The following is a 14,170-nucleotide window of genomic DNA, read 5'->3' as shown; positions in this document are numbered from 1 at the left end:
TCGCAGGCATTATCTTGACTATCTCAAGAAGACACTGAGGTCCAGATTCTACAAATGGCACACTACGTTAGGTGGCCGTACTACCACCTAACTTAATTAGCTTAATTGATTTTAATTGGTGCAGTAATAGACCACATTATTTAAAATTATTTTCTTATTTTAAAAAATTGGAGGCGCCTCTAGCAACAGCACCGTTCTTCCAACCACAGAGGTGCCTAAGGATGCCTAAGGTCACAGAAGACATGGTTTATGCCGGAAGTGATCTTAAGTGCCCCTTAGATGCCTTCATATTTGTGATTCATGTCAAAGATAGGTGCTAGAAATGTTGGCCTTTAAAACCATGCCCTACAGTTCTAGTGCCTATCATTGCCATGGTCACGATTCTCAAAATGGTGCTACTGTATGATTGACATGCGATCGGTGCCACATTTTAGATGGCCAATGCAAACGGTGCCATTTCGGGAATCTGGTCCTGAATGCTTGAGCATTTGGAACACCATTGGTAGATGACTACATGAAAGTGTATGTGTTCAGCTATTAGCAAAGTATGTTAAATTTCTGTTATTTTCCCCACAATAAAGTGCAAATATTGAAGGTTCATTTAATAAAATACTGCTATATTTTTGGGGCATAAAATGTCTTATCAATGTATCATTGCTGAGTGTGAAAACACAAACGTTTTAGCTATAATACCAAGAAATGTGTTCTATTAAGCAACAATAATAGTAAATTTTATGAAAAACTAAACTAAACTAAACTTTAAGTTTATATACCGCATTCTCTCCATAATTATAGAGCTCGGCACGGTTTACAAGAGCTTAATATAGGAAAGAATAACACATTAGATTTGGAGGTTGAGTATAGGGGGAGTAGAGCATTACATTTTTGTGAAAAGCCTAGTTTTCAGGTGCTTTATGTAATCAGTGTCTTTGAGGAACCACAGGATGGGGTTTAAAATTTTTAAAAAAATATATTTCTGATTAAGCACAATCAAATTAATGAGAAAAACTTCCAATTTGCACAGTTTTTCCAACTTTAGGTTTTCTGGAAAACCCTACTGTGGCAAGATGTAGCATGTTCCTACTGCAGCTTAAAAGAGTTTACCATGCAGTAAGTTCCAGATTAGCATGTACACACCTCATGCTAAAAAATAATTTTATTTTTACTATGGAGTCATGTTTTGGGAATGGACTATGGATAGAGAAGATAACATTTTTTTAGAAAAAATGGTGCTTGTGAAATAGAAAGAAATTATGGGCTTCTTTTACTAAACTGTGGTAAGCATTTGTGCATGATTTCCATAGTTTAAAATGGTTTACTATGGACAATGCTGAGACATCCCATAAGTTCCAAATGTGCATGCATAAACCACACAATAAAAACTATTTTTTTTTTCTGGGGGTGTGTCCAAGGGCAGAGACTGGACACTTCAGCAATGATCAGCGCATCTACACTGCCATGCAGTAACATAGTAAGGGTGAGCGACGCCCGGGGTGGGGAGGGGGTGCCCCTCCCCATCCTCTTCCCTGCCCCCCTGCCACACACACGCCTCCATCCCTGAACCCCGTACTTTTTTAACTTTTCCAACATGAGCAGCATGCCCACATTGATACCGGTTCGTCCTTTGGCATCACTTGCTAGGCACGGGTCCCAGAAGTGATGTCAGAGAGAAAGGGGTGTTAGTTACCCAGGGAAGGTTAAAATTAAGTGTGTGCAAGGGGATAGTAGACAGTACCCTCTGTGGTCTACCACCATTAGATATAAAGATAAGGTATATCGGTCCATACTAGCAGTGGTGCCAGAGGCACCCTATGACATAATACTGGGCTGGGACTGGCAGGGGTTTCCTGAGGCAATGAGGGAAAAACAATACCTAGTGAATACACGATCGTAGGGACCCTCAAATCCTGAACCAGAAATCCAAGTGGGGAACATATTTCCTTTCACAGGGGAAGCCTTCCAGAGGTACAAAATAAGAACGTAAGACTCAGGCTCAAAGGAGGAGGCGCAGCAAGGAAGGGGAAAGGCCATGAAACAGGTGGGTAGGACTAAGGAAGTTCCTTGGCTCCCTAAAGAAGTGATGGAGACTTTCTCCACATTCCGAGCCGAACAAAGGAACAAAGACGTTTACAAATAATACAAAATATCGCCATAAAAATAATACATCAGGGAAAGAAATATGATCATGTGACTCCATATTTGATAGAATCTCATTGGCTACCCATTAATCAAAGAATAACATATAAAATAGCATTATTAGTTTTCAAAACATTAAATACACATGAACCTCAGTTTATTAATCGTTTATTAATCCCTCACGTTTCAAATCGTCATCTTCGATCTAACGCCCAGGAGCTACTCATGGTCCCTTCATTGAAAATAATAGGAACTAGGCGTCACGATATTTTTTCAGTCAAGGCCCCGCTTATTTGGAATACTCTTCCATTATATATCAGAAACATCAAAGACCTTACTTTATTTAAAACCAACCTAAAAACATTTCTTTTTAAAGCTTCTTTCAACCTTTAAAGAGGAATTTTCTTCCTCGACAATTTAAAATAATCAAATCGTGAAAAAAGTTTTACTTTATTTTAACCCCAATCCTAGTGTTCTATCCTTCCCCTTCCACTTTTCTTCTTTTCCCTGTGGGGAAAAAAATAATTTTGTAACTTTTACCCCCTTATGTTTTTTCCAACCATTCCAGTATTGTCTACAATGTTAGTTTGTTACGACCATGTTTTTTTTTTAATTTTTAAGTTAATAATGTTTTTAAGTTGAAAAATATTTTTAACTGTTCTTATCCCAATATTTATTGTTATGTTATTCGCTTAGAATTATTAAGCGAACCATTAAATAAAAATAAACTTGAAACTTGAAACTTGAGCAAAAGACAGACCCCAGTTTGAGGGAAGAATGGCAGAAGGCAGGGAGTAAGCAAGAGGGTGAGAAGTGATGGGTGATAAAGCAGGGACTGTTGTACAAAGAAGGGCCTGGAGATTCCCCAGGGGAAAAGGAACAGCAGTTGGTGATTCCCCAAGTATTTAGGGGAATGGTACTGAAAATAGCTCATAATCACCTTTTGTCAGGGCATAAGGGGGCTGAGGCCACCTTTAAACAGGTAACACACCGATTGCGCTAGGGAAGTAAAATAGGTACAGGGGAAGGCAAGGGGTGTGCGTGCATGGCAAGGAAAGGAGCAGATGAGAGGAGGAGGGGTGCCACACCCTTAAGAAGACAGTGCCCGGGGTGAACTGCCGCCCCCGCTCCCCCCTTGACTACGCCACTTTTGCCATGCACTGTTTAGCACAGAATTAGTACATGAACCCTTACCATCTGTAAAACTGGTGTCTATAAGTGCTTAAGCAGTAATTTTTCATGACCATTAATTACAATATTAGTCCATGGCCATTAATTCAGAAAATGGAAAATCAGTCTTTTTCTGGCTGTGGTAAAATGGCCTTAAAGAGCAGGAAAAACTTACTGCAGCTTTGTAAAAGGATCCCTATATGTAGAATGACTATATGAATTATATGAATGAAAAGATAATATATTAAAAAAATATTCAGAAATTTATAACATATAGTTACCATCAAACACCTCAAGTATGTCAAATTCTTTTTCTGTCTGGAAGATCTCAAAATACATAGTGATATTATAACCCTTCTCTACACTGATGGTCCAAGCGCACATCTGCAGGTTTGGATAACTGTCGGGGTAGCCAGGGCTCAATAACACTCCTGTTGAGTCCAGACGGATTTCATTTGCAGGGCAGAGAACTGTAAAACACACAAAAGAAGTCATATACTCAAAACATATTTTAAATGTATTCCTATATGGCTTTATATGCTTTCTTATATAAGACAATTGTGAATAAAGATAGGCAAATAATGTGAGATCAGTCTTGGACCAGATGGATTTATCACTGATTTAGATTCTATAAAAATGTGCATTCCTCTTGTAGATGCTCCCAAAATGTTTGTGCACCAGAATGTAAACCACTTAGGCCATAAGTGGTATATAAATACTAAAATCAATCAATTAATCAATCAGATATTTCCCAGAAGATGTAAGAAAAATCTAAAGCATATATGAGCAATTTGAAGCTGATTCCATGTCCATGTTTTACGGTTTCATAATTGCTTTATGTTGAAAGGAGAGCAGAGAGGTCCATTAAGCCCATCTTTTACTGATTGCCTAACAGCAATGAAGAAAATTCCTTTTGGACCCCCAAAATATCGCAATCCACTTAAAATCACTGAAGCAACACTTCTCAAGTGTCGAGTAATAAGATCAAACCTATCAATATCTTTTTCCTCTAGAAATGTCTTCAATTTACTTTTGATGTTTCTGCTGCCTAAATCTTCTATGACTTCAGAGAAATGCAGGTTAAAAAACAAAATGTAGTGATAGTTCCCAAAAGCTAATCAAGAAATGTATGAAATTAGTCCAACAAAATAAATATCACCTTACATATTTTTTTTTGCTACTCCAGTCTTATTTATTAACCTATATTTTTGTGCATTAAAGTGGGCTAATGCAGAAATCAAATTATTTTATCAAGCACTTAGAATAAAAGCTTCTTTCCTTTGAAGGTGATAAAATCGTTTAAACCTTAATCTCTAAGTATGCTGCCTTGCTGCCTTTGTAGCTGTGATTTAATGAAATGTATTTTCACTAGTTTAAAGATCTAAAGTGGATTTGCTCCACTGGATCCCCATATTAAAATGGATATTAGTGGTACCACCACTTGGGGTCACTCTGCCAAATAAGAGACAATGGAGCTGATATTCAGACCACTAGAGGCTGCATGACTACCTGTGTCGGCAGTGGACCTGGATATTCAATGCTCAGGTTGTGTCTGGCCCAGGATTGAATTCCCAGGCTCATTTCAGCCGTTGAAGACTTAGCTAATGTTGTGATAGTTCAGTGCAGCTCCGATTTAAATCACAAGCTTGCTGCTTATTTTATCTTATATATGTTATTTTATATATCACACTTGTGTGAATTTGATGTGCTCAGACCCACAACCACGTGAAACCCACAACCACGCAATTGGTGTTAACCAACTATGTCACATGGCATAGCCAGTCATCGGTCAATCCACTGTCAGGAAATTCAACAAGATAGCCTGCTATCTCCCATTGAATATTGGCAGTTAGCCAACTTAAAGATATTTAGCCAGCCATGAACCATTCCCAGCCAGCTAAATTCCAGTAAATTTCAGACAAAATAATTTCTGCTTATACCATGAGTAAAAGCTGGAATATTGTTCACCAAACTAAGTGGTCCTTTTGCTAAGTTGTGGTAAAAAAAAAAAAAAAGTGGTCTTAGCCTGTCCTTAAATGGAACTTTCCTGCAAGCTTAATTAATGGCCTATTTTATATTTTTGTATTAATGGCACATTCTAATGTTCCATCAGTGAATGGCTATTTATTTAAAAAAAAAATAATTCCCTATAAGCACTTACCACCACCAATTTTGTGGCTAGTAAGAGCTCTTGTGCTATTCATGCACTAACCAGTTATTGTGTGGTAATGTAGATGCACTAACTGGTTAGCACAGGAATGCCCACTTTCTGTCCCTGATATGACCCATCTTCAGAAAAAAATAAAATAAAATAAAATAGCTTACTGTTTGTGTGCACCCATTTTGAAATTACCACAGGACAACTGAGCATGTCCTGTGGTACTTTATTTTTAGCTGGACTAAGGGGGAAATTCATCAAGGGGTTTAATGGCCTTAATCTAATCTAATCTATTCTAATTTTGCATTTGTGAGTCGCACAAACCTTTGAAAGCCGTAGGCAACTGATCAGTGATCAAGAGGAAGAAGGAGGAGGAATGGAAGGGGCTGGGAAGATAAGAGATGATGTCTAGTTGGCGGGAGAGGAGATGGAAAGTAGTTAAAGTAGAAGCTAAAACAGTTAATTGTCAAAGAGATGAGTTTTCAGGTTTTTTCTGAATGAGGTGCACTTTGCCTCCTTCCTGATTGCTTCTGGGAGGTCATTCCAGGCTTTTACTCCTAGGTATGTTAGCATGGAGTGGAAGATTTGCTTGTAGTGGAGGTTCTTGGTGGATGTCAGGTTTAGTTTAATTCTGTTAAGGAATCTTCTGGATGTTGACCAGGCCGTTGAGAATAGCTGGATGAGGGGAGCAGCTGAGTTTCTGTGCAGTATGTGATGTAAGATGCATGATATTTAGAAGTTTATCCGGGATGATATTGGAAGCCAGTGTAGTTGTTTGATGAAGGTTGAGAATGAATCATGTTTCTTTAGTCTGACGATCAATCTAACAGCTGTGTTCTGGATAAGCTGCATTTTGTGGATGAGTGGTGTTGATGCCTAAGTAGGTGGAGTTGCAGTAGTCTATTTGCGGCAAAACCATCATGTGGACGATCAGAGCATAATGATGTGGGCGAAAGTATTGCCTTGTGAGATGCAGCTGTCACATAGTATAGATGGTCTTTTTCCGAAGATTAGAGATTTGTGGTTCCATCGTGAGAGTGTCATCTAGAATACATCCGAGCACTTTGGTGGATTTTTCCATTGTGAAGATGATGCCAGATGAAATGATGATGTTAGTCATAGCATTCTGTTGCGCAGTATGGAAACCAATGGCTTTAGTTTTGGTGGCGTTCAGTTTTAATTTGTTGATGGTTGCCTAGGTTTGGATTTTTTCTATGTTGTTTGAGATTTTTTTGGCAGTGTTATGCTGATTATAGGTTATTGGAATGAGGAGGAGAATGTCGTCAGCATAGGACAGTATGGTTTCATCTTCCAGTTTGATGTGACCAAGTGAGCTCATGAATATATTAAATAGGATTGAAGATAATGGGGAGCCTTGTGGGATGCCACAGAATGCCTTCCAGGGGTTGGAATATTCTTCATGCCTTTTGACCATGTTTTTGCGATTTTGTAGGAAGTCAGCAAACCATTTCAGTACTGTTCCAGTTATTCCGATTTCCAAGAGTTTGGTAAGGAGTAGTTGATGGTCCACTGAGTCGAAAGCTGCGAAGATATCAAATTGAAGTAGTATTGCCTGTTACCCTGAGCTCAGTAGTTATTTGATTTTGGTGATTAGAGTGATGATGAGGAACTCGGTGCTTTGTTATTTTCTGAAACCGTATTGGGATGTGTAAAAGCAGGAGTGTTGCTCTATGTATGTGGTTAACTGTTTGCTTACATGGGTCTCTTTAATGCAAGTTAAGGCCCTAATGCCCCTAAGTGGAGGTGAACACCTTTTACAGCTTAGTAAAAGGATCCTTAAGACACTAATTTACTGATATGTATTAACATTTTTAATATCTATTAACTTGATTTAAGGGGGAATTCATCAAGCAGCATTAGGGCCTTAACACGCATTAAGGAAATTGATGTGTGCTAAGGGGGGAAATTCATCAAAGAGTGCTAAGCATGTTAGCCCATGCTAACGTGATTGAGTCTGCTATGTTACCAAGCTGTTTTGCTGAACCATATTTGCCATGCTATGTCTCATCAAACCATGTTTTGTCATATTATTTTTTTACTATGCTTTCTAAACTTTGTTTTTTTTCCATTGCAAATGCAAGCAGTGTCTCACTTCCGGTTCACCACACAATTGTTTCCCATGTACTCACCTTTATAGGACCCCCAGGGACCCCTGAAGAAGACTTTTTGTCAAAACGCGGACCATGTTGGGTCCTGTATCTCTAGCGGACTAGGTCCTTTAAGGCTCTTATGTGGATGATTTACTTTTATGTGGATGGAATTATTTTATGTGGATGATTTTGGTGTACCTTTGGAACTTTGATACTTTCAAATAAAGTGCATTTGGGAACATCGTCACTCCACAGAGTTTTTTTGGTTTTCTCTAAACTTTGTTTTGCCATCTTTGTCAGACTTGCCCCAGGTAGATTAGATAAGATTGTGAGCCCACTGGAACACAGGGAAATATATTTGAGTACCTGAATAAATATATGTAAACCGTTCTGAGCTCCCCTGGGAGAATGGTATAGAAAATTAAATAAATAATGCTCTTAGGGCTTGATTCTGTATAGGATGCCTGGGCTCAGCAGCCACCTAAGTGGCTTTTGAGAATTGCACACGGATATTCTATATAGAACTTCATATGTCCTAATGGACAGATGCCTAACCATGCCAAACCATCCAGATTCTTTAACCAGTGTCCATGTCACAGACACTATTTAGAGAATTGCATTGTCACTGAGCGGATCACGGCAAGGAAATCTCCCTGCTGTGATCAGTTGAGTGGCAGTGGCAGGTAACCCCCAAACCTCCTCACACTGTCCGTAACAGAAGGAATGCCCACTCCCTCCTGCCGCAAACTGCAAAACAATCCCCAGCAGGAGGGATGTCTATTCCCTCCTGCTGGCACCCCTCCACAACATCCCCAGTATGAGGGATGCCTACTCCCTCCTGCTTGTACTTCCCAAAACCATGACCCCCCCAAAACCCCAACCCCATGCATACCCCAAAGCCCACCCGGACCCCCCTCCATATCTTTAAAAGCAAGGCTGGTCAGAGGGATGCCTACTCCCTTTGGCCGGCAGGCCCGCCTCTTCAGAATGGTAGGCCTTCCCCTTCTTGGTGCATGCTGGGATGTACTGGGGAGGGGCCTAAGGCCTTAATTGTCCCAGGCATCTAAGGCCCCTCCCATAGGAGGGGCTTTAGGTGCCTGGGCCAACCATAGTCTTAGGCCTCCTTCCCAGTGCATTCTGGGATGCATGAGAGTGCCCTAATACTTCGATTGACCAGATATCTAAAGCCACTCCCATGTTTCAGAGTGGGGGGTTCAGGGGTTGTCGGCAGGAGGGACTAGGCATCCCAAATTGACCATATGACCATTAGAGGGATGTAAGAGTGACCCCCACCAAAAAAAAATGTGAATAAAACAGCACATACCTGCCTGTATTACAGCTTCAGATGTTATGGCTAGTACTAGTAGAGCAGCAAGAAACTCTCTGAGCACATTACCAAAACACTTATCCACGTCCTTATCACCTCACTCTTTTTCACTGAAAGGGTGGTTGATCGCTGGAATAATCTTCCACTGCAGGTGATTGAGGCCAGCAGCGTGCCTGATTTTAAGGCCAAATGGGATCGACACGTGGGCTCTATTCACTAGGCAAAGGTAGGGGAGGGTCATTAGGGTGGGCAGACTAGATGGGCCGTGGCCCTTATCTGCCGTCTATTTCTATGTTTCTATGTAGTCTTCTGCAGCTCACTACTTTCAGGTCTTCCACTTAGCCATCTCGTTCCCATCCCATCCATCCAGAATTTGGCTGCACAACTTGTATTCTGGGAGAGCAACTATACTCATGTTACCCCTCTCCTAAAGTCACTTCATTGGCTTCTCATCTCTTTCTGAATACAATTCAAACTCCTCTTACTGAACACTCACTCTGCTGCCCCTCACTATCTCTCTTCACTTATCTCCCTTTGTGTCCCCTCCCCCCCGTGAGCCGTGCTCGGCTGGTAAGTCCCTCCTATCTTTGCCCTTCTCTTCAATTGCCAACTCCAGACTCCATCCCTTCTGCCTTGCTGCGTCATATGCTTGGAACAAGCTACCCAAATCCCTATGGCGGGCTCAGTCTCTGGCAGTGTTCAAGGCCCAGTTAAAAGCCCACCTCTTCAAGAGCGCGTTCGACTCCTAACTCCTCTCACCTTGAGTTCTGCAACCCAACCCTTTATGTCATGTCTGTCTGTCCAAGTTAGATTGTAAGCTCTTCCAAGAAGGTACCATCCATAAATGTCAAAATGTGCAGGGTTTGGGTGGTTCACCATATACCATAAGGGGGTTTTGGCAAGATGTAGCTGGGACCTTTTGGTGACGTTCACTACAGTACCCCACTGCTCTGCTGGGATGTCTGTTTCACCAGTCTAGAAGAAATGTGGCACCTTTTACATCCCAATAGCTTGTTCTGTGCATTTTTCATTTGGATATTTTTTTAATTTTATTTTGTTCAAAAATGGTTCAAAAAGATATGCACACAGAGGACAGACATCCAGATGAAAGATATACAGAGCACATTTTCTAAAAACAAACAAACAAATCAAGATAGACATTTTGCAGTTTTGAAGACGGTCATGTTTGAGATTGTATTTTTATACCCGTTTCACAAAATGTCTAAACTCAGATTTAGATATCATATTGAAAATGCCTTTCAATATATTGTTGTGGTCCTTCTCTAATGTGAAAGTGATAAAGCCTCATTATTATCAATGGTACCTATTCAATGACTATATATGAAATTCAAATTATTGTGTGTTTATGTGTATTAATTTGTATACAAGTGTCTTAATTTTGAATACAGATATATATATACGGCACACTGTATGTTTATATATACATGGCTGGCTCAAGGCATGGACCACCAGGTGAGCATTGGCTCAAGGCACCAAAAGCCTGTCTCACCTAGTTCCCTGTAGCAACCATTCCCAGCTTCTGGCTAAAAGCAAACCCCCTGCAATCTGATAGCTCCCCCTCTCCACAGGATCAGCATCTCCCCCTGCGGTCCGGCAGGATCCCATCTTTGTAATTTATTTCCAAGTTCCCAAGTTCATTAAAAGCTTGATATACAATACACTGAATCTGTGCAGGTTACACACCATACATATTCTAGACAGTGGGAAGAGAAGAAGAGAAACCGGTGTAGAAGCCAAAGAGAACTACAATAATGTATAGGACAGAAATAGAAAGCAGGAGAGGTAATCATATTCTTCCTTGTTTTCCATGCAGGGCACTGTCCTGCCACTCCCTAGGTGAGAGTGTGTGAGCTATCTAAAGGGTAATGGTCACAGTTCAAAGGCATCTTGATATAACAACATTTTAAGGGTGGATTTAAATCTGTCTAGTGATGTCTGCAATCTGAAATGAGAAAGGAGTACATTCCACAGGGAAGGGCCAGTGACTGAGAAGATGCTGTTAAGACTGGATTCATGGGCGAACTGTATTCCTTTAAACCATGGCTTCTCCTTTCTCCAGGCGGCTGGCAGCATTAGTTATTCATTTAATGCTGCCTATTGTGACAGGAATCTTGCTATTCCCACCAGAAACAGGGAGGAAGTCCCTGTAAGCCCTGTTTAAAACCCTGTTTTCAGATCTAGTAAATATCCTGAACAGTTTAGAAATCCTGGGCAGAGCTTTAGAAAGGAGTCCACCCCTTTAAGAGTGTCCAGAGCTCAGGCTGGCATGGAAAGTGCAGGGCCATTTAAGATCTTGCCTGCAAGGAGGGGGCATGTCTGGATGCCTAGGCTTCCATTTACTGAGCTTTCCTTGTCAGAGAAGGGGAGGGGGGGGGAAGCAGCTGGAGCAAGCAGCTGAATGGAGGCTGGGAAGGAAGCCAGTCCTTCCAGCTGAACTGAGGCCAGCACAAGGCAGTTCCCCCGTAGGTCCTGTTGACTGGGAAGTGGAGGAGCTTGCTGAAAGACAGATTAAGCCAGTCAAAGAAGCCCAGCCAGAGGATTATGCTATGGAGTTCCAAGAAGACTATGTTTTGCCTGACTATAGAGAAGAACGGATGGACTGTAAGTAAGCTGTTATGCCAAACAGTTATTTTTCATTTTTTACTGCAGTTTTCATTTTGGTGTTCTTTTTAAACCTGCCTGAGTGTCTGTGCTGGGGACATTGTGGGGTGTGTCCAACCATCCAAAGAAATGTAAAGCAGTAGGTGCATTTTTTTTGTTTTATTTTTGAAGCAGCTTGTGCGCTGCTCTGAGTTGGCTTGGGGGGTGAGGAATTAATACCAGAGCCTGTCTTTTGGGAGGGCAGCAACACCTAAGGTATACAGGCCTATCTCTTCCCTGCTTGTTAGGGATTCGGCTCTACCCAACAGGGCTACAGCCAGAGCCAGTGAGTGTGGTTGTTTTCAAAGGAAAAGTGTTTGTTTATTGCACTGTTTTGATAGGCCCAAGATTGGGGCCAGAAGGAAAAGTTTTGGACTTTTGGTTTTGAAGACTGGACTGTGTCTAGAGCACTGCTTGTGCTGAGTTGGAACTATTTTGTTTTTCCAAAAGGAAGTAACTAGATTTACTGAAGCTTTTTTGTGTTTTGCTCATGCCATACTTACCAGTGTGTTTTGGAGTTATGTCTGCTATTAAAGTGTTTTGCTTTATTCAACAAGGGAATCTCAGTGTGCAACTTGTGGGAGGCACTGAAAGCTGTGTTCCACTACCTTTATTCAAACTCTGGGACAGGGATTCAGAGGGGCACTAGGCCTAGCCAGGATCCTGTCCCACACTATGCATTTTCCAGATCTTTCCCTTAGCTGAGGCCTGCTTCCCTCTGACATATTTTCATGCTACCATGGGGGCTGAAACGTGGCAATGGGGGTTTCAGAGAGAGGAAAGCTGCCAGATTAGGAGAGAGGAGGAACTGCTGGTACATGGAGGCTAGGGGTTTGAAAGAGAGGAGAACTGCCTGATTGGGGAGTGATGATGAGTCAGGATGATACTGCCCGATAGAGAGGTGAGTGAGAGAGAGGAGGAAGCTACCAGACCACAGAGATAGGGTGGTGTTGAGAGAAGGAAAAGTTGTGGATCCTGGGAGGTGAATAAGAGAGAGGTTAGCTGCCTTTTTGTCCCTGCTGTCCCAAAGGCAGAGATAGAAGGGAAACCTGGTAAAATTGCCTAGGATACACATTAGGAATGCCACCATTTTGAAGTCTTATGCATCATACTTCAAGACACCTAGTAAGGTCTTGATACTGTTGTAATCCTCTTTGATATGCACTGAGTGAGCCATTTCAAGAGATGGGTACTTGTTCCCATTATGGAGCAGTGCGATTTGATGCTCCTGGATGAGCTGTCAATGAAGAGATGCCACTCTTTTGGGTTAGAGGGGATTCCAATTGCCTCAGACAGACTGGTCACATTGTGGAAAAAGCAGAGCTCATCTTTATGTGTGAAGAAGGTGGGAAAGGCTTGGTGATGCTTCATCTGGTCAGTGACTTGCACACATTCATTCAATAAGTTCCACTGCTTGAGCTTAGATGTTAAAAGCTTGTCATTGAACTTGGTGAGACCAAGATCTCTGATCAAGTTGTTGAGGCCTTTTTGATTTGGATAGTATAGGTTTCTCTCATCTGCTGCACCACAGATATTATAAACTGGATCTAAAATGTCTTCATCACTCTCTAACTTGCTTCTCTCTTCTTAAGAGAGCTGCTCTCTCTCTCTGGAGGAGTGGACACAGGAGCTCAGGGCAATGTAACACCAGAATGATAGATGAAGGAATGTTTGGATATGTGATTGCAGATGTATGCTGGTCCGTTTGATGTGTGGAAGGGTTCATCATGCAGAAGAAGCAGTTGCTTGCATGGTCACTTGGTTCCTGCCAAATTCTTGGGATAGCAAACTTTATGGTTCTCTTTCCCCTCTGTACCATCCTGTAGAAAAACAAAATGAAATTGTGGTAGGTAAAATAAATGTATTGTTTTCATTATCACTGTTTGATTCTTGCAACATATTTCATATATTATATATTTTCAAATAACATTGAAAATTTTAAAATGTAAATATTTTTAAAAATTAAACAATCTAAAAAATTTTATAGCAGAAAATTACACCATGCTAGTGAGAAACAAAATTGTCTTACCTTCCAGAGGGTTTTTTTTGGCAGTGCTCGTATGTGAAGTAAAGTGCCCAAGATTTGTCTTGATTCCCAATAGGCAAGCCAAAATATTCCTTGTAGGCATCACACATCTTATTAGATACTTCGATGTTGTACAATTTCCCTCTTGTCTTGAAAAACTGGCTACATACATAGCAAAATGTATCTGCCAGATGTTTGCAGCATCTGGATGCCATCTATAACAATGCTGATATTTTACCTTTTAGGCAGTTAGAACTGAACTGAGCTGATGGGCTTAAGATCTCTGTAGTTATAATGTACTATGTATATTGATGGAAAGTTCTAGAAAGTTCTTGAAGTTACTCTAAGGGGCTCTTTTACTAAGGCCTATGGCCAAAATTAGTACAAAAAAGGTAAATTCTAAATATCAATGTCCTGGTCACAAAAGTAAAGTTTGAGGGGAATTAAAGACTTGTTCTATACTTTTCTGGCATAGGCAATTAAGAAAGAATTCATATTACTCAGAAACAACAACAAAGAAATTATGTGGAAGGTCATTTTTGAAAAGAACGTCTAAGTCCAACTTGGACATTTCATGCTAA

The 14,170-nt window shown here is 40.9% G+C and overlaps 1 protein-coding gene across 1 annotated transcript in view; it reads right to left on the bottom strand.

The window, feature by feature from the left end:
• The window catches only part of CSMD3 (CUB and Sushi multiple domains 3), a 1,852,015-nt gene that overhangs the window by 261,416 nt on the left and 1,576,429 nt on the right, over positions 1-14,170 (bottom strand). The window contains exon 48 of the mRNA XM_033933128.1: positions 3,588-3,776. Within this exon, the coding sequence (XP_033789019.1) occupies positions 3,588-3,776 (189 nt within the window). The remainder of the gene's footprint in view (positions 1-3,587; positions 3,777-14,170) is intronic.

This window comes from Geotrypetes seraphini, chromosome 2, assembly GCF_902459505.1.
Source record: "Geotrypetes seraphini chromosome 2, aGeoSer1.1, whole genome shotgun sequence".
In the NCBI taxonomy this organism is placed as follows: Eukaryota; Metazoa; Chordata; class Amphibia; order Gymnophiona; family Dermophiidae; genus Geotrypetes; species Geotrypetes seraphini.
The sequence above is the reverse complement of the archived record's forward strand: the minus strand, read 5'-3'. Positions and strand labels throughout refer to the sequence as shown.